We start from the raw sequence: 23,886 nt of genomic DNA, 5'->3' as shown, positions 1-23,886 counted from the left end.
GAACACACAGATAATGAGAATAATAACAGATATTCTGCAAATCCCTCTGCAGAAAATATTCTAAAATAGAAAACAGCACCAAATAGCTTTTGAAACCTGCAAGTGGATCGCCGTGGGCTTATTATATAAGTTATTTTCCCTACTTACACCCAAGATTTTTCCATAAATCTTCTCTAAAATGTGTGAAAAGTACTTGCTCACTTTGAGCAAAAAAAAAACTTCTCGAAGTTTTGAAAATGAACTGTAATCAGTTATATTTCATTTCCTACCTACAGTGCAAAACATTGTTAGGCAAATGTTACAATTCAATACAGCAGTCAGACAAGTTGCTCTCACCTGGCAGAGATCCGTGAGAGTGCCTTCATGACCATGCTGTGGGCCAGCAGGACCTGTGTCGCACAGGTGACTCGTTTCAGGGCCAGCAGTCGGTCCTGGGGGTCTCGCAGGGAAGCTGCCTGCTCTCCCAGACTCACTTGGGAAGAAGAAGCCTTTTCCTCCATATCGCAGCCTCCTGCAGAAGAGAGATACACGATCACTTAAACACAGTGTGTAACACACAATATTGTACCTCCTATAATACTACAGTATATATTGTACCTGGCTCTTGTGTAACATGCAATATACTGAACTTTGCCTTTTGTCTGTTCTTTATGCAGATATTGTACCAAATACAATAAATAATCCTTAAAAATGCTGACATATATTTCAGATAAAACATTGAAACATTCATTGAACTGTAGTGCAAGTATCAGAAGAGTGAAGTCTTTCTAAAACTATTAACTCTGTGATTGCATAGCTGCTGGAATTGCACAACAGCATGGAGGTAAATCTTCGATCGGCAGTATATTGTTAGAATAATTAAAAAGTGTATATACATTGGGTAAATAGCCCAATGTAAACACAGAGCCAGTATATAAAGAAACCCATACCTTTGTAGAGTAAGCTTTGCTCACAGCTGAAAGAATGGGTAACCAAAGCACCCAGGGGGTCAGGCTCTGTGAAAGGGATGGGGTCTGGAATAAGCTTCTTTTCACTCAGCCCAAGGGGCCCTGACAGGACGCCAAAATCTTCAAATCCTGTCAGCCTGTCACAGTCGCTGTCTTCCCGGTCTATAAGCTCCCACTCATCTGCACAGGCACAATAAGCAGCCTCAATTAGTATTTGTCAAATAAGAAAAAATCATGCAAACTGGGCTGTAAAATAATAAGTCTTCAGAGCTAAACTTAATCATCTGAGCACCTACCGTCTGAACTGCTATCCAATCTTCCAACCAAATCTGAAGCAAAACCTTTTATCCTGTAAATATATGTTTCACCAATTAGACCAGTATACATGGAAAGCTTTTTAACAATCTTTGTAAATACAGTATCTATTTAATAAATGGTGTGTAATAAATGTAAAATTGAGGTTCTTTACAAAGTCAGCAGAAATGTGATTTTACAGCCTTCCTTTGAAAGGAAGGAGTTGTAATTAATTCAAGATGTGCAATTCTTGGTATAATATTTACAGAATTTCCCAAGGGGCTCCAAAATTTACAAAAACGTCCACTGGTTAACAATCTTAATAGAGTTCCTGACTACAGATACCCACCTGCTTGAATTGGAGTGCCAGTTCCCCAATTTAGCAGTGAGGTATTTTTCCCTGCAGGTTCTGCACAGAAGGTAGTAGGGGCTGCCAGAGCCACATTCCCCTCCAAACCAGCCATCCACATACGTGCCATTGCTACGGTAGCCTCGTCGACCTGTACTCTGCCCACAACCTGGGTGATGGCGTTTCATGTGACTGTTGAATTGTAAGGTCAGAGTGTCACAAAGCTCACACTCCACCATATCAGTGGCTTCAGTATTATCTTCTCCCCCCTGTAACAGTCATAAGGGAAAAAAAGAAATTGGAGGTTCTGTTTGTCAAACATTACATTTGTGGTTCTTCAGATTCTCAAGAGCACCAGATTCCTTCCAAATTCATATAACATGTTCAAACACAAGTTCCTTTTAACTATATTCAGATACCAGAAGAAATGTAAGGGAGATTTCAGGAATCCTAGAGAGTTTTTTTTTCCTCTGTAATTAACATTTACATTAACATTCCCCTCACAGTCTTTAGTGAAGAACAGAAAAGACTAAAAGAGGATCTGAATCAAGTATTCAAAATGCACAGTATCACTGACAAAATGGACTCTATGGGTAAGGGGAATTAAAAACTGAGAACAGGAAGCATGTTTGTAAACAAATTCTGTGGGAGTATGGAACAAGCTACACAACTTTATTGTTAAAGCAAATACTGTACCCTCGTTTCTTTCAACAAATGGCTAATCCTTGGATCATTTAAATCCTTGGATCAATTAACCACTAGCAACCAAATGAACTTTATCATTTGGAACCTTGTTACTGTATACTGTATTAACAGTACCCTCAATAAGAGCAAGGAGGATATGTCTTGTTCAACACCTTCATCATGCCTCACCATGCATCATGCATCATCATGCTACCCTCTCTTGGTCATTGCATACTGTATATGAAAAAAGTAAAAATAGTGTCTCTTGAGCTTTCATTTAAATTCTACACTGTCAGTAACACATATAACATAACACTCATGAATTAAGTCAATTGAAAAGATTATGGAATGTTTAGTCAAACTTTGGTTTAACCAGCTTGGCTGAGGGCTAACCTCCTGGTCCATAGAACAGGAATGAGGAATGACCAAGGGGCAGATGGAGATGGGGTGGAGGTGGGATGAAAAAAGATGAGACAGAGAAGGGAAAATAACATACAGTACTTATAATGTTTTAGGTGAGGAAATGAAGTCAGGAGTGATTGTGAATTATTGACAGCTGAGTCTGCTTGAACTTAGCTGTTGTTATACCTCATGAACTTTTGCTATAAACCCATTAATAACATTAATGCAAATCACTTGCTGCTTTCAAGCAGTTGTGATTATTTTTCTCTAAATAGAAATAGAAAAGTCTGTGAAATTCACTAAATAGAATTAGAATAATTAAAAAGAAACACTGTCTCAATTTTACATAGTAGTATACTCTGGTATTGTCATTGAAACTTAACAAATCAAGGTAAGAAAAAGGCACTGAATATTTAACAAAAAATAAAACTAATGTAGCACCTCAACCACCCAGAGTGTGTCCCTCTCACTGTTAGTGAATTCAGGTGTCAGGAGCTCCTCGTAAGGCTCCTCCTGCTGGGGGTCATCCATGAAGCCCAGCTCAGGTTCCTCCTCAGCAGGGAAAGGATGAGTCTCTGCCCTCTCCGGCCACTCCAACATCCCCTGCTCCCGGCCAAAGAGTGGAGGGAGCAGGTTGGGCGACGGAGAATCTGAGAAATAATCCTCCGTTGTTAAATTCAACTTTGCACAGGCAGCAACTGAGCTGTAGGCCCGAGTCTGCTAGAAATTCAAAGAATGTCCCAAGATGGGTGATTTCTGCTATTTCTGCGACACGGCTGCATCTTTGTCCCACACAATACCAACAACCCTTTAATTTGTTAAAGTCTATACACATATGTACTGTACATATTACTGTTTATGCTTTAAAGCACTCAAGTTCTAAAATCTAAAGCCTATTTTCAAAAGGAAACTTGATGTTGAATAAAATGTCTTGATGTCTTGAATAAAAACATCAGCCTCTTTCACACAACCTTACCTGCTCTCCTCATGAAAGTCCTCTGCCCCACAGCGGAGCGCTGTCTGCGGGCTGGAGGAGGCCTGTTCCTGGTGAGATGGACATCAAGGAAATTCTCTCTTTCCACTAGGTCTAGACCTGCAAGTAACCTAAAAAAAGGTAATTGAAACATCAAGAATTTTAAATCAGGGGGAAAGATTCTTTGCCACACAGTAAAGAACTAAATGTGAACTAAAGTAAAACATGAAAAAACATAAAAATGCAAGCCAAGGTTTTATTTCTCCATTGTTCGACTCTTCTGTTTATTTGATGTAAGTTCTTTGATATTTCACTAGCTTTCACAGAAGTACGTATTTTATCACAGAATAAATTCTTCATAAAATGTCCAAAATATATCTGTAAGCACAGGCCATGGGTCTGAATTTCTATCTCTTATTATCTCAAGCTCTTCAATTCAGATATTAAGTTAATAATTCAAACCATGAAGACATATGCAGATAAATGAAAATGCCCATGAATGTGGACAGAAATGGAAATATTGATATTAAATGTAGAAACCAGAAGATTTCTAAGGTCTGCCATGCAAAACGGATTCTTTATGCCTTAGAATAGGGATTTGGCTCGTCTTGCCTCATAGGTAGTTACTAGCTTATTGATCCAAGGGTTTCATCCAACCGTTTCTTGAAGGAAGCTAAAATATTGGCTGGTCTGCTAGTTTCATATTCAAACTCCCACAATCCTTTTGGTAAAAAGTGCCTCCTGTTCTTGGGTTTAAATGCACTTCCATGTGGTTTATACTTGTGTCCTGTGGTTTATGTTTCACTGTTTATTTTAGTATGTACTGTACCTGTCGTTTGCCTCAGTGCTTTCCTGGAGGGAGGTTCGTGTGGGAGACTCTGGGCACTGGACAGTCTCTGGTCCCTCTGGAGAGAGATTCTCATTGTGAACGGGGATCTCTGTGGGGGGCTCATCTTCTGACAGGGGATGTTCTAGCATCCAGCTGGCCAGAATCTCAATGGTGTGAGCATCTGCTTCCCCTGTCACTCCTTGGAAAGAAACAATCGAAATAGAAAATAGGCTTGAGAATGATAGTTGTTTCATTCGACTTAAATATTTCACACCCTTCATTACAATCATAATAAAAAATTTAGTTTGACACTGCAATGCAACTTTGTAAGGAAAAGACAGATCTAAAACCATGACTGTGACAAGTATTAAGCAGTGTCCAGCAGCCAAAGCGTTATGGTTGGAAAATGGTATCAAAAAGCAGCACAATATGAATTGGTAACAAGGTGTACAGAAAAAAATATTTAAGATGTATTTTTTATTTTTTTATTTTATTTTCGATGTATTGATTGATTCTAATGATTGATCTGCTACAAATAATCATGTCTAGGCAAGAAAAAAAAATATACCCAGACATGAAATTTGATAAGTTTGAAGGGTATGGTCCTTCCCAGGACCTCATGAGTTCATAGAACCAGAAATCCTGGCAGATTTCCCTTGGAAGGAAACTAATCTATAAATAAATTGTGAGCAATCAGAATACTTTGTTCAAGGATACACAGGTCTGTGCTGAAGACCTGAACCCACTTCCCTTTAGTAATGGAACAAAAACATAATCAACATTAAATGAAAACAGTGTCTCGGTTTTTCATAGTACAGTAGTATATTCTGGTATTGTAAATCAAACTTTACAAATGATTTAAATGTTTACAATGTTTTCATGTTTTTGCATGCCCTTTATATAACAAGTGCTCATAGCCTCATCGAAGCAGATCAATATTTTTGTTTAAAATGTTGGGATTTGGAAAAAGGCACTGTAGAAGATTCCAGTGTACCTGCAGCTTCCATAGCTTTGTAGATGTGTCTCATAGTGAAGCCCATTTCTAGTAATCGCATAGGAACACAGATTTGAGGTCGTTCTGGAATTTCAAAAAGAACGCCAAATAACAAAATGCAACAATAAAACTGGCCTAAAAAGAAATCTTAATCGACGGCACGTGTTGTAAACTTATATCAATGGATCCCATGACTGAAGAAGTAAGAAACTATCACTCATCATTCCCTTCTACATAACACATCCAGAATTTAATCATTGACTTACTGTATACTGTACTAGTACCGCATTTTAATTTGCATAATAGAACAAGGGAGTTGCAAGATGGGCTTTCAATCCAAGACTTCTTCATTTTTAAACACAATTAACATTTGTTAATTGTTACATATTTTTATTTTCTAATTTTTATCTCTGATATATAGAGTCTTGTTTTAAGAATAGAAATACACTTATTGTAAAACGGACAATACTAATGTAGAACAATTTTTTTAATTCTATAAATATATACTGTATATACCCTATAACAGTCCATGTAAGCCTTTACATATAGGATAACTTCTTTTAACAATAACATTCATTAATTTTTCTTATTTTGGCAATATCACAGGTTAAATCCAAAAATTATTTTAATCACCCAACCTCATCCACCGGGACAGCTGGTAGAGCAGAGGTTTTGGGCTATGGACTTGTAATTCCAAGGTTGTGTGTCCTAATACTAGGTGAGACACTTCTGTCACACCCTTAAGATGTAACTCCAACTGTATGAATGGACACAAATGTAAGTTGTTTTGGATAAAAGCATCATCCAAATAAAAAAAGAATGATAAGAGAAATAATATTAGTTTAATGTGCCAAAGTCGAAAGAACAGCAAATAATTTGATAGCAACATTTCTATATACAGTATACCATAGATACAGTATTTCTATGATTGAATACTTGAAAAAATGTTATAAAATAAATGTTAGGAATGTGAAATGACCAAAGTGACTCACGTATCCAAGATGCAACTTCATCAAAAATGGTATTGACTTGATTACTTGCGTGTTCTACACACATTTCCTGCAAATTATGCCATATTGAACTCTGTCTTTGTAATGTAGCTTGACGGGACTTGATAAATAAAATCTGTCACTTCAATTCAATGATCTTTTTTATCAATCTGAGTTGCAAATGAGACAAAGTCTGCAAATAATGATCTCCATTTTCTGGTCCAATTATACTTGGGCAATTATTTTCATTTTTGTTTTCCATTTTACTTTTTTTAACAATGACCTAACGCCTGAATTATGAACTTTGTATTTACTTTGCAAGGTAGTGTGAACAGGCAAGACTTCAAGCATCACAAAACACACTAAGCATGCTACAATGCAGGGATCACGATGATCTATGATGAGATAGCAAAGGTATTAGAGGCTCTTTCCTTTCAGAAAAGAAAGTCACTGCATGCTGTAGCAAGCCAATCTCCAACATCTACACCAAATATAATTCAAATTAAAAGGTTGATCCCATTTGTTTCTGAATACTCCCCTTCCTTACCAGCTGTATTACTGATTCTGCTGCATGATCCTAAGAAGCTTGGATGCTGTTCTGTAAAGCCTTCACAGGAAGCAGAATTTGCTATGTTGAAGCCAGGATGCAACATGGGGTTATTGAGCAGGCCAGCCAAAGTGGGGAACCTTGCTAAGACCATCTGCCTAAAAAATTCAAAACATAGAAGGATGGTCTAAATTCTATTCCAAAGAGAGCAGAGCTACATTTCGAACAGTGTAATCAAAACAAAAGGGCCTCAGACCCTGCAGATGCACCCTGGGTTTTTCGGTATTTCTATAAAAGGCTATATTGAAAAAAAAAACTTTGTTTCCTGTTAATAATATAAAACAATTTCTGTTTCTCCATACCTGTACATGTATATCTGCTTTTCTTTGGGATACAAAGAACAGAGGATTAGATTTTCTGCAAATCAAACCACTCTGGGTTAGCTCACTTGCCCAGGAGCTTACCTGTCACCTGCTTTTCAGCTGATTCACTTACTGTAGAAGAGCTGGAGCAAAAACATCCCAAAGCAGTTGGTCAAAGGATTCTCATGTGTGGGTTCTTTTAAATGAAATCAATGGCTTTGAAATTTGCTTCAAGTTATTCTGATTAGTGACTTTTCCATTTTTACAGAAATGGTACAGTACATATTGTAGTCTTACTAAAAGCATAATGAAAAGTAATCAAAATCACAGGGTCTCCCAAGCATGAATACTAAACTTGTCTTAATGACCAGCTCAACCTCAGCAGCCGTCAAACACCTCACAAACATGTTTTCTTTGAAAAGTAAACTAAACGGGTACAAAAGTATATGATGCAGTAAATCTCTTTGATGCAACTTAAACGTGCATGTACAGCATATGTGATAGGATATTGTTTCAAGTTAAAATTATTTCTTTGAAAAATCCATATCTGCATATTCTTTCTGGGTAATCTGCACTGGCAGAAAAACAAAGGGAAAACATGAACTTAAAGTATGTCTACTACTTCAAGAGGCATGAAAACCCTCAGAAGCAAGTTAAACAATTTTAGGACTCACTCACGAAAGTTGTAACAAAACTGTAATGCAAAACATCCATAAACAAAAGTACTGTTAAATATATTTCTGTCTTTGTGTTGCTTCTAGCAATGCTAAACTTAGTGCCGGAGACAGCATTAAGAGATAACTAGGAAACAAAATAATTAATTAAACTAATCTTTCCCGAAAATCACTAGGCAATTTCCTGAAAGTGGTTCTCTGGAACAGCACACCGCTTTAGTTACAACAGTTATGTATGCGTACAGAAAGTGAAGCTCAAACACTAAGAAATGTCCTCTCCTTTCACTGTGCCTATTTGCACCTGCCACCTGCCATAGAGCACTCACTGTAGCAAATTGATGGGAAGGAATGGGTTGAAGTTCTCCAGCCCATCTGCTTGTAACGCAGAGAGCAAGGAGGCTGCCAGGTCATTGCTGGAGGATGAAGTAGAAGCTGCTGTAGACAAGCAGAATGTGTTGTTTCCCTCTGAGCCATTGCTGTGCAGAGACATTGTGCTTGAAGATTCAGACATTGTCTGGTTTGGGACTTGTGCCGACAGCCCAGATTCTGTCCACAAAACAGAACTAATGTTAGAATTTGAGTAAATAATAAAAAAGCAACATTTAATGGCATTAATTAGTGAGTATAGAATATATTCAATATTTCAATATACAGTACACCACATGTAACTAATGGTATCAAGCTGATAAGCAAGCCTGTTGCTTTTTTATAACCAAAATCTATGAGCAAGATTGCCAAAACTTAACTGCAAAGTGCTCAAAGTAATTTTGTTATCCAGAAGCCTCCTGCTTCTTCCCAAAGACAACCAGCCATCCAAGTTTTTTTTAGTACTAGTTTTTTTTACTAGCTATACTCAAAAAATACTTTGAGTATAACTATACCGGAGATTAAAGTGAATTTAACATACTGTACCCTTTTGATGGTCTTTGGCTCCAGATTCCTCATGCATCCTGTCAAGAGCTCCCTTGAAGAGCATGACCTGAGCTCTCTCTAAGTCTGCCAGGGACAAAGTCTTTTTAATGGGGCATGACTGCAGAGCCCATTTCACCATGCTTCGCACCAGAAACTGGAGGACCGACTGCAGCTCCGTGTTTTCCATTCTGCTGAGATGCTTGGAAAAATCGGGGCTGCTCTGACAGGCAGATTCAAACTTTGGTACTAAGAGCATATCGGCGTATTTACCACAGCTCAAAATGACAGCAAGAGACTTCAAGGCACCAAGCAAGAGGTAAGACACCCGGATAGCATGCAGCTCAGAGGAAGAGAGATCTGGCTGGATTACTGTCTGGGGACATGAGCTGCCTTCCTGTTCAACTCGAATCTCTTTGGTTTCTTCAAGAGATTTTTTTTCCCAGAGGAGTTCTGATGCGGTTGTGTTCTCAGAGTTCATAGCAGTTGCTGTTACTCTACACCCCTCCTCATCCATCATGACTCTGGCTATGTCTTCGTCCAGTCTCCTCTCCAGTTCGCTCCGCTGACCACCCTCAGGACAGCTCTTTTTTGAGGCCCTCTGGATGTGGCCATCTTGCTCCTCCAGCACCCCCGTCAGACAGATCAGGTCTAACAAGACAGAAGGTTTCAGGCCTCTGAATCTGGTGACATCCAACTGGGGAACTTCACAGGGCTCCAGGGAGGACAGGGGGGTGTCGCTGGGTGACCAAGAATTCAGGAAGCTTGATTAGTGGAAGGAGAACCGTGACATGCAACATGGAGAGGGAAGGCAAAAGACGTGGCGAGAAGGAAGAAACAAAAGGGGAAAAAACAGAAAGAAAAGAAAGTAAAAAGGTCAACAAAAGGGAAGTGGACACATGGAATGGTTAGATGGAAATAAAAGGAGGGAAATGTAAAGCATGCAAAAAATATGCCAGAAGAAAAGTTTTCAGCATTGTATTCCACAGTTACAATCAACACAGATAAATAGCTTTTTAAATCAGTGTAGTAAGCTGAAATTAGTTGTATACTACATTTCATTGTTAAATATTAAGATTTTTCACATTACTTTAGTGCTGTACCCAGACTTACAAACCACTGTTTCATTATTGTTTACTATTCAAACTGTGTTTCACTGTCAACTTTTTGCTAACTTGAGATATAAGATTTTCTTTTCATGCTCATTGTACTTGTCAATGGGCTTTATTTTGAAATGAAAAAAAAAGCTGTTTCACTGCAAGTGATCAACAGTGAACAATAAAGTAAATATTTTTATGATATACCATATTTTAAGCAAAAATTCAAGTATTTTAGTTTAAACACACATTGTTATTAACACCTACAGGTAAACGTCTTGCTCTCTCTCCAGATTCAAAGACAAGAAAATAGGGATCCTGCTGTTACATACCTGACAGTCAGGTCAGCCTCCTCCCACTGCAGCTTGGCAGAAGTGCTCCCTTCTTTCAGCACACCCAGCAGGGTAGCCCTCCGGCCACTGGGTTTGTGTAGACACAGTCCTCCAGCCCTGAGTCCGCTGTCCACTCCCCCAATCACTGCCAGCACTGGCCACACCTCGCAACACAGAGCAGTCAGCTGAGGCTCAGACAGCTTGGAGGGGCCAGGGACCGAGTCTGCGTCTCTCGCGCCACTCCACTCCTTGTCATCTGCAGGACCTTTCTTACTGTGACCTGGTGCCTCCACTGCAGAATAATATTACCACATTACTTCATCACCGCCACCACAGGGCATCACACTACTGTCTGTACAAAGGAATACTAAAAGATGAAATAAAGGGGTTGAAATAAAGAATGTGAAATTAGTTGAAGTCTCAAAGCAATTACCATGTAGCCAATACTGTTGGTTAGAAATAGGCTTGTAAGAAAGAACATAAATACATTTCTAACAGTATTCCTAATGTTAACTAATACTGAGAGTTCTTATATGTAAATCAAGTTTTTATCTGATATTATTGCATTTAAATACCTTTTGCTTTCAAAATGTGCTCAAGAGAAAGAGATGTAGTATATTCAACACCCAATTATGACTATCTTTTTGTAGCCACTGAATTACATAAACAGGCCACATTTCTTTTTTTTCATGATATACAGTAAGCTGAGTTTAGGTCATAACTTTCAAATGCTTTAAAGTGCCCGATTGGGGGAAGAACAATGAAACAGAAGCATTTATAGAACTGTATGTCATCGCTTTTCACGAAGACGACGACGACAACAAAAGGAAAATACGGCCAAATTTACTTTCTATTTCTAAATTTCCAATTCAAATGCTTCCCCTCTCAGAGTGTAGAGCTGAAGCTGCAATTCAGTTTATTTTTGAGAAGCAGGAAAAGGGGATTGGATTGATCAAGTGAAAAGGCATGAGCGTCCTAGAACATCTGGGAACTCACTCTGTAATTTGCCTGACTTCCCCATCCCCGTGTCTTTCAGGAGAGGCCTGAGGAGCTCCAGCCGCGTCTGCATGTGCCTGTTGATGTGCGGCGTCCAGCTGTCGTGCCGATGCAGCACACGCAGCAGCTGGATGGCAGCCTCCAGCTGGACGATGGCTCGGGGGCTGCACAGAGGCTCCCCTGGAAGGAGGTCGTTGGGCATCCCTCTCATCTGCAGGTCACACAGGGCCACCTGCACTCACAAGCCCAGGGACAAGGGGTACAGCACGTTCAGAAGCATTTTCTGCAAAGCTAAGTTCACCACACTTCACTGACAAGGAAAAACAAACAAACAGACAAACCCCCTGAAAAAAAACATGAAATAGAGACTCTCACATTAGCAATCTGATTTACAGTAACACTTTACAATGTTTGATTTTTCTGGGGAAAGAAATGTTGCAACAAAATCACAGTGACAAATATTCAATTTTATATACAGTATACATTCTGGTGAAGAGTGTATTCTATGCAGGAATGAAAGCAATTATTCTTTCTTACCCATACAGTGCAATCTGTAGATGTGCATTCACATTAATAACTCTCACATCAGACAAAAGGAGAATAACAGTTCATTTTAAACGAAAATATTCTTAATATAGATTAAAAGATTTTATTCTGAATTTCATTACTAAATTTTGAAGACTTGGATTTATATCGAAACACCCAGAATTATGAACACAAAATCCAAAACGTTGCTCTGTCCCACTGACTTTCAGGGTAAGTGGCACTGAATCTGGTCCACAAGGGTATTACACACTGTATATTTGCAGTGGTGTTTCAGTGTAATAATTTCAACCCATGGTTTGGACAAATGCCTTGAAATGAATATCTTGAATATCTATATCTAGGAATATCTAACTGGCAAAGACCAGTTAGACCATCTAACCAACCAACATAACTAGGACAATATATTTATGAATAATCAGATAAAGAAGTAATGTATAGCAGAATAATTCAGTATATACAGTAGCTAGCATGATTCATCAAAGTTGATTTACCTAGTTTACCTTTTAATTTTTTTACCATTAAACTTTGTTAATTGATACATAACTGGTTGCAGAAAAGTGTATAATTAAAAGCAGCCAGTGAAGTTGTTACAGAGCAAATCCAATTAGCTTGATAGTATAAAAGGTTATATCACACTTTTTATTTACAGTATTACATTTGTTTTTTTCTATAATTAATTGCCTATATACATCCGGTTCATATGAGAAATCTGAGGCAAATACTGTTTGAGATAGAATCAATATAATTAGGTATGAGTCTAAATTGTATTTTTAGGGCCGCCTGCTGTGACATGTGAGAAAGTATCAGTCCAGGCCCATGATTTTCAAACAGCAATGAGATACTCCCTGAGCACATACTTTTTCTCCAGGGTTACTGCTGTAAAACATCACACAAGGGTACAGCTCAGTGGCATCAACACCTTCAAACGCCAGCTTTGGTTCCTAGAAGGAAAACAAATCTATTAATGTACAGTAATTACTATGCCAGATGTAAAATCTGTATTTATTTGATGTCAGTGTTTGCAAGGATTCTATTTATCTATTTTTTCCCATTTTCTTTTTGTTGAATGCAACAGAATGATCAGAATTCACATTACTCAATACTCAGATTCATTTGTTTGAAGTAAAAAATTCCAGAAAAAAAAATGGATAAAAAATATTTTTTTCATTCTAAATAGAGCTTGTTGTAACCACAGAAAAATGCAACACTATGTCATGCTGACCCCAGCTGCTCACCTATGGGGTGAGCTTGCTGTGACGTGGCAGCTGGTTAAATCACTGTCATCCAGTCTCCCAGCACCAGCTGCCATGGAAACTATTTACCTGGAGACTTGGAGCACCTGAAGCTGGTTTATGACTACGCCAGCCCCAGGTGTTCTTGAACATGAATACTCGGACCTGATGCTCATTGAGTTTGGACACTGAAGCCCTCAAGCCTTGTTTCTATGTTTCCCTAGTTATACTTCGTTCAGTACACTCACGTCTTGATAATACTTGGTAATTACCCTGTCACCCCTCGGATCAACAGAGTGTTTGTAGAGTGTTTTTCCAGCTCTAACCCTTGCAACATCTCTTAGTGTTTTCCTAGCTTTGAACTTAGACTGTTACTCAACCACGATTTTTAGATTTGCCTTCACTGCTGACTGAGCTCTCTGGTTTCTGAGCTAGTCACAGCACCATGTCTGTCTGCGTGCATGGTGACTCAGCTCGCCTGTCAGAAAGCAGCTTCAGTTATTTCCTGAATGGTGCAGGTAGATTTCCCAACTTGGCTGCTTCTCGCCCAGCAAGAGAGTCCTCTCATATTCCTGGGTTGCACTACAAGTCCCACCTCAGTAGCGTGTCATTATACACAGATTCAGTGCAGGATGGGGCAATGTGCCATGGTCTTGTGGCAGGGATGGGCCTGTGTGACTACCTTGTTGTTTTTGGCGAAGGAGATGGTCCGAGCCTCCATGTCCAGGATGCAGGTGATGGTGTCACCCTGGGTGAAGGAGGGCAGACAGCGACCCATCTCTCCGCTGTGGTAGAGACTGCCGCTGTAGGCTCGGTACAGCCACATGTCTGTGGTGGTGCGGTGGCTGAAGTCCCGGATAGGCCAGCGTGACACTCCCACACACGTGCCTTCGTTGCCTCTGTTCTCCTTGGTAATGTAAAACTGATAAGACAAGATATCAAATTATCTTATTGTCCATATAAGACAAAACAACATTTTTACGGTAGGGGAAAAAACAAAAACCTTCCCTGCTGATCAATAACAATCAAGAAAGCTAAATAGGTTAAAAATGAAAATATGCATTTAAAAATAAAAACTGTGCTTGCATCTTACTTATTCTGCATCCTTTATGCATCTAATTTGTGCAAGTGACTTTAATTGTACCTTCTTTTTTTTTTCCTTAATAAGCATACCTTCCAAATGAAGCAGCCGGACGTTACACCTGTTGTAGCTAAGCCGTAGCCTTTTCCACCAGACCCATGTGAAAGAACATTCCCACTTTCCAGTGAGCAGCAAACCATTTTGTCTGGATCAAAGGAGAAATCTCCAATAGGAATACATTCATCTTCAGTCATGGAATCCTAAGAAAAAGGACAGTCAATCTAAACGGTTCCACTAATGCACAGATAAAGGCAATAAACATATCTAAGAAAAAAAAATACTTATAAGAAATCTACCAATTACTTTGAATCCTTATTCAGCTTTTTTGCGCAGTACACTGTAAAGTTGTTGAAAAACTAAGACTCGAATTAGTATACTATAGAACTAGCAATATCAATAATAAAGTTCACAAAATACATTCTGAAGTATTTTTGATATTTTCTACATTATTATCACCAATCCTACAGTTACATTATCCTCCATACTGAATTAACCGTGATATCAGTCAAATGATTATGAGACATACTGTATTAACTATACACATGCGAAAAGGACCTGCGGCACACTGAAATCCTGAATGCTGTAGGACGATCAAGTTTACCTGTTTGGAGCTTTCAGGGGATTTCTCTTGTTTTTTGCTGGCAACTAGAGGCTCCTCCCACATACATGTTGATAACAACCCAAAGAGTTTATCAACAATCTGAAGGAAAGCAAAATTAAAAATATTGTATTTTAAAATTGCACATGGAGTTCCTGCCAAGAACAATTATCTAGAAAATATCTGATTTATGATGTCAAGAAATATCTGGGTGGGGACTTGGGGTGAATGACCTATTAGAATTTAAGAGCTCAAGATGGATGAAATATTGTCTTTATTTTTGTAAGCTACAGTTATCCCTAAAGCCCATACTCAGAGAAGCACCTTGTCAAGGCCCAGCTCTAAGTTCAGTGGCTTGACAACATACGGTTGTTAACATTCTCAAATGTAAATCTCGGTAGAGTGTTACACTGGAAAAGTGAAAGCTAGCTAGGAAAGTGCACTAAACCACGTGGATATTAAACAATAATAATAACCAAACATGCAGAACAGGCCTCACCTGTTTAACCTGCACTGGGTCTGTACATGCAGGTAGCAGCGCTTCCAAAATGTGAAAAGTGAGCAGTTTGGTTCGCAGATTTTTAATAAGTGGAACACCTACCAAGGCCAAAAAAAATATTTAAGACAAAAAAGCCTATGACTGCATCAGTACAGTATGTGATACTTGTCTATGTCTATCTGACAAGCAACCTGATCCGAAATAATAAAAGACTAATGAATCCAGACAGAAATACAGATACAGACAGAAATGTGAAACCACGGTTAATAAATAAATCTAGACTTTATTTATAGAACTGCATGGCATTTTTGTCCTTGAATGACAGAAAATTGTGGAAAATTCACAGCAGAGGAAGAAATGGGTCTTAAGCAAATGCCAAGGAAAACTGTATAGATACTATGAAGATGGAAGCCCTCTACAGAAATCATTAGCGTGCTTTACACCACTGTTATTACCTGAGGAGCTTTTCTGGGACACCACTGCCATGAGAGGATCAATCCATTTAGCAAAGACAGAGATTCTTTTGGTGCTTTTCAGGGAGACTATCCGACGGAGAAACACCAAGAAATCTGCAAGCTGTGACTCCACAATTCGGCTGCTCCTCACAACCTCTGTTTCTAAACCAAATCATAACACAGAATGGCATCAACACTAATAACAAAAGGGAAACAAAATAGAACCACTAGAAGTGATATTTGTGAAATTGTAAATTTATATATTCAGGAGTTATTTTCCCCAAAACACATAAGTATAAAGTACTTATTTAATCAGGTATAACTGTAAAAATATTTTTAAAAATATTAAATATGCATTTAAATATATAAGCATTCATGCTTGCAGTTCATGTCAAGGCGAGTCATTTATTGACACACAACGGTGAGTCAATAAATATGATAACAAGCTTCCAGGATAAAACATTTATTTTCACAAACCTACACTACACTCTCTCACTATATCTCACTATACTGTATACCTGTACATGTACAGTATATCTTGCATTCATTTTTTACTAAAAATGAAACAAAGGAAATTTTATATGGTGAAAAACATCTTAAAAAAACCACGGAATATAAAGAACAACAGAAAAGTAAAGCAATGATGGTTGAACATTTCTCATATTTGATATTGTTTTAAATTTTCTCACTTCCTTGTTTGGAGTTTTTGCCAGAAGCGCCGACATCTGCTTTGTCCCCTGTATTTTTCTCCAGCACATCTAGCTGGTGAAGCACGTGAAGTAGGCTCTGCAGCTGGTCGCACATGACATCCATCAGGGCTTGCAGAACCTCTAGCGGTAGGGAATCTTCACAGGAGCTATTCAGACGCACATAATATTTCTACGCTCGTGACTGCAGATTTTACACAGTCAGAAAGTACAGCAATACTTTTTAATCTGTATAATTTATACTCATCTTGACAAGATCTCACTTCTGTACCTTACTATTCTGTTAGTGTATTATAGTATAATCGTATATTAATACTATTCACATAACTGAATGTTTCTTGCAGATTGTGTAATATAGTTTGATAACATACAGTACTATATTCACATACAGTATTTGCTAATCTTTTTCATTTTTGCACCTTGTTAAGTATGAAGGCTTGAATATGTTGTAATTTCTATATTAGCAATTCAACACGGTCTCAGAACAAATAGGAATTGCTTCTCATCCTTTAAATCTAGGAGAACGTATCAGGTTTAATGTACCTGGCAGCAACAGCCAGTATCTGCAGCAGTCTTGCGCTCGCCAGCTTGACCGCACCACTGAGCAACATGTGTTCGGACACTGAGGCAGCAAGCCAGCACTGGCTGAGGAGCATACAAGTATCGTCTGTCAGCTTGGACAGAATCTCCAAAATGCCGCTCTTGACCATTATAACTAAGTCAACAGGCTGGTAATGGAAATTCAAGGCAAAGAGAGTGGCAAGGAGGAGATGCTGATAAGACCCTGCAGGACAAAAAGGAAAAGAGAAATAGACACAATGATCTTCTCGATCACAATGAAGGACCTAAAACCGATATTGTTGGGAAAACTTTATCAGTGCAATATATGCATATCTGCTGGCATTCTTCATGTATGCACATAACTAAAGGCTGTTTAGAAAAGAGTAATGCCAGTATATTTAAATATATTTTCATGATGACTTTGATCTCTTTTTTCTTTCCTTTTTTACACACACCTGAAAGTTCTTTCTCAGTCACAACCTTCTGTGTGAGGACTCGCACCACCTGCTGGTGGAAGGTGTGCGCTGCAGCCTGAAGCTCCTGCTGTGTGCTCATCTTGGCAGACCGTGTTCCAGACTGGGGAGATGAAAAGCTTAAAATGTTAATTCTGAACCACTTCAGCTTCTCATGTACTGTACAGTAGCATTTCAGCTGGGCTTATATAAGGATAAAAGCATCACTTTTACCACACAAAAAAAGTTTTTGATATGGTATAGGAATCAATAAAACGTTATCCTACAAAACCATATTAGTTTGTAAACTCTGGAAAATCCACATAAATAGCAATAAGAGTTCCATGAACAAAACCTTAGCTTACCTTTTGTAAAAAAACATACAGTATAACAGGGACATGCAGTCAATATGCATCTGACAACTGGATTAGAATGTACTGTAGGCTATCAATCTACAATTTAGCAGAAATACACACTGATCTGTGTTTTCACTTAATTTAATTATTTTAAGGATTTCATTATTATTATATTATCATTTCTTATTCAATTTCATTATATGTCTAATTTCATTATACTATTTCAAAATGTTAACATAGCCTTACAGAGTAATGGTTCATCTTGCTACTGCTCCCTGACTGGTTTGTTGACACATGGGTCCCAAGATCAAAGCAACCAGACAGGAACTGCAGCTGCACTGACTGAAGCAAGCCAGGGAACCTCGGTGGCACTGTGGAGCTGTGTCTCTTATCCTCCATCTCAGAGAGGAAAGAAGAAATCTGGCACAGGGCTTCTAAACGCACCTACAATGAATAGCAGACATTTTGGCTGAGTTCACATCAATTTCCATGTCATATACAGTATCTTACAGATGGATTTGCAGGAATATTTAGAAAGGTCATTAGCATATCACCCACAATATAAGCATATTATGTTACTGATGGTACTGATTCTGATCTCAAGCCCTCTTATTTGCAGGTATGAAGTTATTCAAGCCTTAATGCAAACTTAAAATATAAAGATCCCAATCTGTGAAAAGGTGCACAAAATTAAAATGCTGACTGTACTGAAACAGCAGATTAATTAGCGAAGACATCTAAACTTTGCTATGATACTCAACTTTTCTTTCAGTAACATTTCTGTATAACTTTAAATCAATACTGTGTCTTTGCTCTTTATTAGGAATATCTCATGGGTATCATAAGCCATTTTATCAAAACGTTGCCGACTTATGATAAACTGTCACTTTCCAAAAGCAAAATAAAAAAAATAAATCATTCATAAACTGTGCAGTGTGGAGCAGTGGCCATGACCCATGATCAGAGGTCCTCTATTAATTAGGGAACTGCTGTTTTATGTCAGAGCAAAATACTTTAACGCAAATGCTCCAGCTAGTCCAGCTCTTCAATGGGTATCTGCATTTGAAAGCGAATAAGCCTGTGATGGGGAAGTCCTGTAGTCTCATTTATCTTAAGAAAAGGTAAAAAGGGAAAAGTTCTGGTTCAGAAGGTTTTTTCAAAAAAGGAAGCATTATTAACATCAGGAATATATAAGGAATATTAGTCACTTGTTTTATTAGTTCTTCTTTTAATGTGTCAGCCCTTTATCACCGATCTCTTGAATTAAAAAGGAAGACACCGTTAATACAATGGACAGAAGGGATATCAATATTCATACTGAACTGCAGTAATGTACAAGAACAGGCAATAGGTTTATTCCATGCTCAAAAGAGAAGAAAGAAAACACAACATTTCGGCTGCGGAGCCTGTTTCGTGTGTCAATGTAATGTAATCCGGGTGTAATGTACAAGTTTTGAAGTGTCCTATATGTTATAATTTCTTTACTGTTTCACTTGTCAAAGTTGATATACAGTAACTGGAACTTGGGTCCCACAAATGGTGAGCTCCTACGGATGAACCGCTACCATTTTACACAGTATGAGCGGTTCATGTTTCCTTTATTAAGTCCCTACCTCGGCCCTCTGCTGCTGTTGTGTCATTGCCAGGGTTATGGCTTTAGGGTCTGCCTGGCTGCCTGCCTCCTTCTCTACAAGACAGGACGTCTTCAGTAGGCTCCCACACAGGAAGTGCAAGACTTGGCTGAGCACATAGGAGCTTGAGCCCACACAATGGTTAGGAGTCGGGCTGATGCACTGCCGCAGTCTCTCCCAGGCATCCTTCATGATCCCCAGGGAACAGAGGGGAAGGCCTGCCACAGGAACAAACACAAACAACGTGCGCTTAGCTTTTAATTCGTCTCCAAAAACAGGCCGGATGGCAATACAGTTAATGAAAGTAGCAAATTTACTATGCAACTAGCCTTGATTATAATAATAATATAATTATTATTATTATTATTGATCCATTTAAAACATAAAATAGCAATATTGTAAATGCAATATATTACACTACAGAGGTAGAAGTTTTCTAATTCTAAATAAGAGATGTATTCATACAAATGAATGTGACAAGAATTAGAAAAAAGGTTACACAGCAAATTAAGAAATAACTTGCCCATTCTGTTTTTTGAAGATCCAGCTGGAACCCTTGATGGATCTGGAGACTTAACACAAGGAGCAACACTAAACGTTAATACAGACAATGCAACTTATAGGCTAATGATTTAACAGCAAATGTTTTCCATTTTCATTCAACATGTACGTTTGCATGGAGGTACTGTACGTCTATATGCAATACTTACAGCTTTCTTCTCCACTGTTCCAGATTCCACTATGCCAGACATACACACACTGAATCCTGACTTTAAATTAAGTAAATGTTCTCCCTCTGATGAAGAGACTGATTGCCTGCATAACACACAAAAAAAAATTAAGGCAATCATCTGAATTGTGTTTTGTCTTCTACTTCATTCTCAACACAATATTGTGATAATTGTGACCAGCAATTTTCTAATTTTCTACCAGCACATCTCCCCTCCCAAAAATATGTATTTAAAGTACAACAAATATCTTTAGAATGCTTCAAATTAAATAAAATCCTTACTTCACTATGAAAAGCTTATATTCAAAAGCTTATTTTTACCACTTTTTTTTACTGTGTCCAACATTATTTACACATTTCAACACCTAAGGAATAATGTTAGGGTTAATGTTTTGTTTTGGTTGCATACCTGTATGGGTAAATAAAAAGTAACATGGGCTACTGCACATTATCAGCTTTGGTGGTAATGTCAGATGGATACTAGAGACTACAACACACTTGAAGTCTACAACACAATTTAAACAACTCTGAAAACTCCCTGACTAATAACCACATACAGCATGCAATGTAGAGTTACTCAGCTTCGGTACAAAGAGCACCTTAATTGTTATACTGACCTCTTTGTTCAGTATTTAAAGAATTAAAGAGTTTGCTATACTACAGGACTGCAATGCAATGGATCAGAATACCCACAACTTGAGTGGGCCTGCTCCAAAACATAAGCTTCCCCACCTATATCCCAGATGTTGTGTCTGCAGGTCGGTCAGCTCTTCTCTGTCCTGCCAGGCAGCCCGGACTCCCAGGATGAGGAAGGCACAGCGGGAGATGACGGCTTGGCAAGCAGCCGGGAAGGACAGGCCTTCCTCGGAGCCCCCTCTCTTCCTCTCCCAGTCACGGCGCAGCAGGCTGACCTCCCTCTCGGGGGAACCGGGGCTGTCGCTGCTGCTGGGCCGCGTGCTTGTCCCCGACGACTCGTACACCGTCTCAGTCTGATGGAGATGCATGGCTTCTCGCGTGGCCAGGAAACACTGCAGAACCTCTGGAATACAGCCCAGGTGGCCCGTGAGTGCCTGTATTGAATGCAGGCTTTTCCATCTATCTATTATGATCTATTTTGACTAACTGCTTTATCCTGTTCAGAGTCATGGGGGAGCCGGGGCCTATCCCAGTAAGCAACAGGCGTGAGGCGGTGTATATCCTGGACGGAACTACAGTCCATCACTGGGCAAACACAGACACAAACACGCTCACGCCAGGGCATTTTTCAATTCACTTGCTGCCAATACTGTATGACTTCGGACTGGGGGACAAAACCAGGGCAAGAACAGGGTATGTTAAAATGCAAATTAAACTCACAAAACATAGACATCCTATTAAAAAAAAGGTTTAAACAATATAAGTGTAAAAAAAATCGACTGGCCAAGCTTTCTTTGCTTCTGTGCCACAGGTTTCCCAGGGCTGTGGTGAAAAAGAGGTGTGGTGTTTACCAGGCAAGTACATACTGCTGATGCTGGGGATGTCTTCCTCCGGTTCCTCATCCTGGTTGTGTTCTGCAGTGGCCGCCTGGCTGCCCTGCTGGCCTTCACTGCCATTCACTGCCCTCTCCACAAAGCCGCTACTGGACACCTCCTGCCCCCCCTCACCAGGGCTCTGAGATATTACAGACCTCTGCACACACATCGAGACACTCAATCAGAGAACTGACTACACACAAACCTCGAAACACTCGATCAGAGAACTGACTACACACAAACCTCGAAACACTCGATCAGACAACTGACGACATGCACACATCCAGACACTCAATCAGAGAACTGACGACACGTACACATCCAGACACTCAATCAGAGAACTGACGACACGCACACATCCAGACACTCAATCAGAGAACTGATTACACGCACACACCGAGACACTCAGAGAACTGACTACAAACACAGAAACTCCTAAAGCAACTTAAGATCCCCATGTACTCTTTACAAATGACACAAAGGTAAAGGGATTACATTTTTTTTGTAACTGATTCAAAGATCTCATTCAGCAGTTCCATGAAGGAAGCCAGGGTATTCCAGGTTTGAAAAATGGCTGGGCAGCTTGCTGCATATGCCCACAATCCTTTCACCTTTGCCATGCATTTGCATGGGTATTACAAATAGTACATGATATTCTAAATGAGGTTTAAGTAGTAAACTGCACAATTTTAATAACAACTCTTGATTCAAATTCTACATTTTATTTGTAGAATTCTAGAAACTGTACACTGTATGCCCTAGCAATTTGTTTTCCTTATTATTGCTTCTCCACATTGTCTGGAATATGTAAACAATGTCACAAACAATAAATGCCCAAATATTTTTCAAAAGCAGCCTTTTCAACTTACAGTATGTGTTTCCGATTTTATATCTATAGTTTATGTTTTTGCTAACTGCATGCAAATCCTTGCATTTGTCTACATGTAATTTTATCTGCCAGTGTTTGTCCAGTCTTCTAAATCCTTTTGAATTTCCCTTGTTGTCCCTATAATGTACAGTATTCTAGTACTCCTATTTTGGTAATGTTACTGCTAATGTGACTAGTATGCTAACTATACCACAATCTACAATAGATCTATCTAGATTTATATATCAAAATGAGCTGTGGTCCTAGTACGGATTCCTGTGGTACTCCACTAATTATCTGAGACTGCTCATTCAGAAATTAACTGGACTCTCTGTTTTCTATCCATTCAACCAAGTTTCAACCCAAATATATACATTTCAATACTAATACCAACTGTCAGTAATATGGAAGTTTATTAAGAGCCATTAATAATATCAGTTAAACTGAAGAGTGTTTAATATGACATCTGTAAATATTATTTAACTTTTTATTAAATCAGGATGCAATAAACACAATTTTTACCTGTTTGGTGTAGGTCGATGTCTGAGAACTTGCAGTGCTCCCTGTAGAATCTTTATATGATATAAGAGTACTTCGAACCTTGTACACAGCTTGATAGATTTCAATGAGTATTTCAGAAGGTTCATACCTACAAGGTGATTAGAAGCTCAAGGTTAAAAATGATCTTACACTGTTTTATGCCTTGAAACAATAACATTTAATGAAATTGCAAAGCTATAAACCACTTACAGTACACAGCCTTTAAAAGCATCAAAAACATTATTTTTAATTTTAAATGTCATATAATTTTTACAGTACAAACATATTCTATTACTAGGGATTATACTGCAGTTACAAGCATTTTGTTTCAATATTTATTCACTGTAAAAGTAGTATTTATAAAAAAAGATGTAATCATATTTTTTGTAATTGATTCTAATTTTTCACCTGTCTTGCCAGTAAGCTTCATCAAGCAGGCCAGTGTGCTTCAGTAAAGCAGCAAAACTGCAGCGACATGCTGTTTCAAGCAGGGAGTCTCCAGCTGTACTGCCATTGTCCCAGTCTTCAGGGGTTTGCCAAAGGTGAATAACATCATAAATTGTACAAATACTTTATAAACCTAAGGTTTTGATGAAGTAAACAAACGCCTTGCAATTTGTGCAATGGTTCAATATCATTGTGCATTTATGAGAAATGAAAAGGGATAGACTTCGAATATCA

At 38.6% G+C, this 23,886-nt stretch overlaps 1 protein-coding gene across 1 annotated transcript in view; it reads right to left on the bottom strand.

The window, feature by feature from the left end:
• Positions 1-23,886, bottom strand: part of LOC148672911 (putative E3 ubiquitin-protein ligase HERC1) — a 74,882-nt gene that overhangs the window by 27,215 nt on the left and 23,781 nt on the right. The window contains exons 20-49 of the mRNA XM_088628907.1: positions 23,614-23,728; positions 23,188-23,314; positions 21,774-21,954; positions 21,019-21,325; positions 20,267-20,372; positions 20,080-20,128; positions 19,539-19,774; positions 18,172-18,369; positions 17,573-17,693; positions 17,100-17,340; positions 16,539-16,705; positions 15,850-16,011; positions 15,395-15,492; positions 14,899-14,997; positions 14,330-14,497; positions 13,839-14,078; positions 12,782-12,865; positions 11,379-11,610; positions 10,383-10,674; positions 8,957-9,717; positions 8,371-8,590; positions 7,009-7,166; positions 5,473-5,556; positions 4,479-4,677; positions 3,653-3,780; positions 3,118-3,326; positions 1,591-1,859; positions 1,244-1,296; positions 930-1,127; positions 337-511 (exon numbers count right to left, since the gene is read on the bottom strand). Of these exons, the coding sequence (XP_088485033.1) occupies positions 337-511; positions 930-1,127; positions 1,244-1,296; positions 1,591-1,859; positions 3,118-3,326; positions 3,653-3,780; positions 4,479-4,677; positions 5,473-5,556; positions 7,009-7,166; positions 8,371-8,590; positions 8,957-9,717; positions 10,383-10,674; positions 11,379-11,610; positions 12,782-12,865; positions 13,839-14,078; positions 14,330-14,497; positions 14,899-14,997; positions 15,395-15,492; positions 15,850-16,011; positions 16,539-16,705; positions 17,100-17,340; positions 17,573-17,693; positions 18,172-18,369; positions 19,539-19,774; positions 20,080-20,128; positions 20,267-20,372; positions 21,019-21,325; positions 21,774-21,954; positions 23,188-23,314; positions 23,614-23,728 (5,677 nt within the window). The remainder of the gene's footprint in view (positions 1-336; positions 512-929; positions 1,128-1,243; positions 1,297-1,590; positions 1,860-3,117; positions 3,327-3,652; positions 3,781-4,478; positions 4,678-5,472; positions 5,557-7,008; positions 7,167-8,370; positions 8,591-8,956; positions 9,718-10,382; positions 10,675-11,378; positions 11,611-12,781; positions 12,866-13,838; positions 14,079-14,329; positions 14,498-14,898; positions 14,998-15,394; positions 15,493-15,849; positions 16,012-16,538; positions 16,706-17,099; positions 17,341-17,572; positions 17,694-18,171; positions 18,370-19,538; positions 19,775-20,079; positions 20,129-20,266; positions 20,373-21,018; positions 21,326-21,773; positions 21,955-23,187; positions 23,315-23,613; positions 23,729-23,886) is intronic.

The sequence above is a fragment of the Lepisosteus platostomus genome, chromosome 4 (genome assembly GCF_059453375.1).
Source record: "Lepisosteus platostomus isolate fLepPlt1 chromosome 4, fLepPlt1.hap1, whole genome shotgun sequence".
In the NCBI taxonomy this organism is placed as follows: Eukaryota; Metazoa; Chordata; class Actinopteri; order Semionotiformes; family Lepisosteidae; genus Lepisosteus; species Lepisosteus platostomus.
Note: the sequence above shows the minus strand (reverse complement) of the source record. Positions and strands in the feature narration are given on the sequence as shown.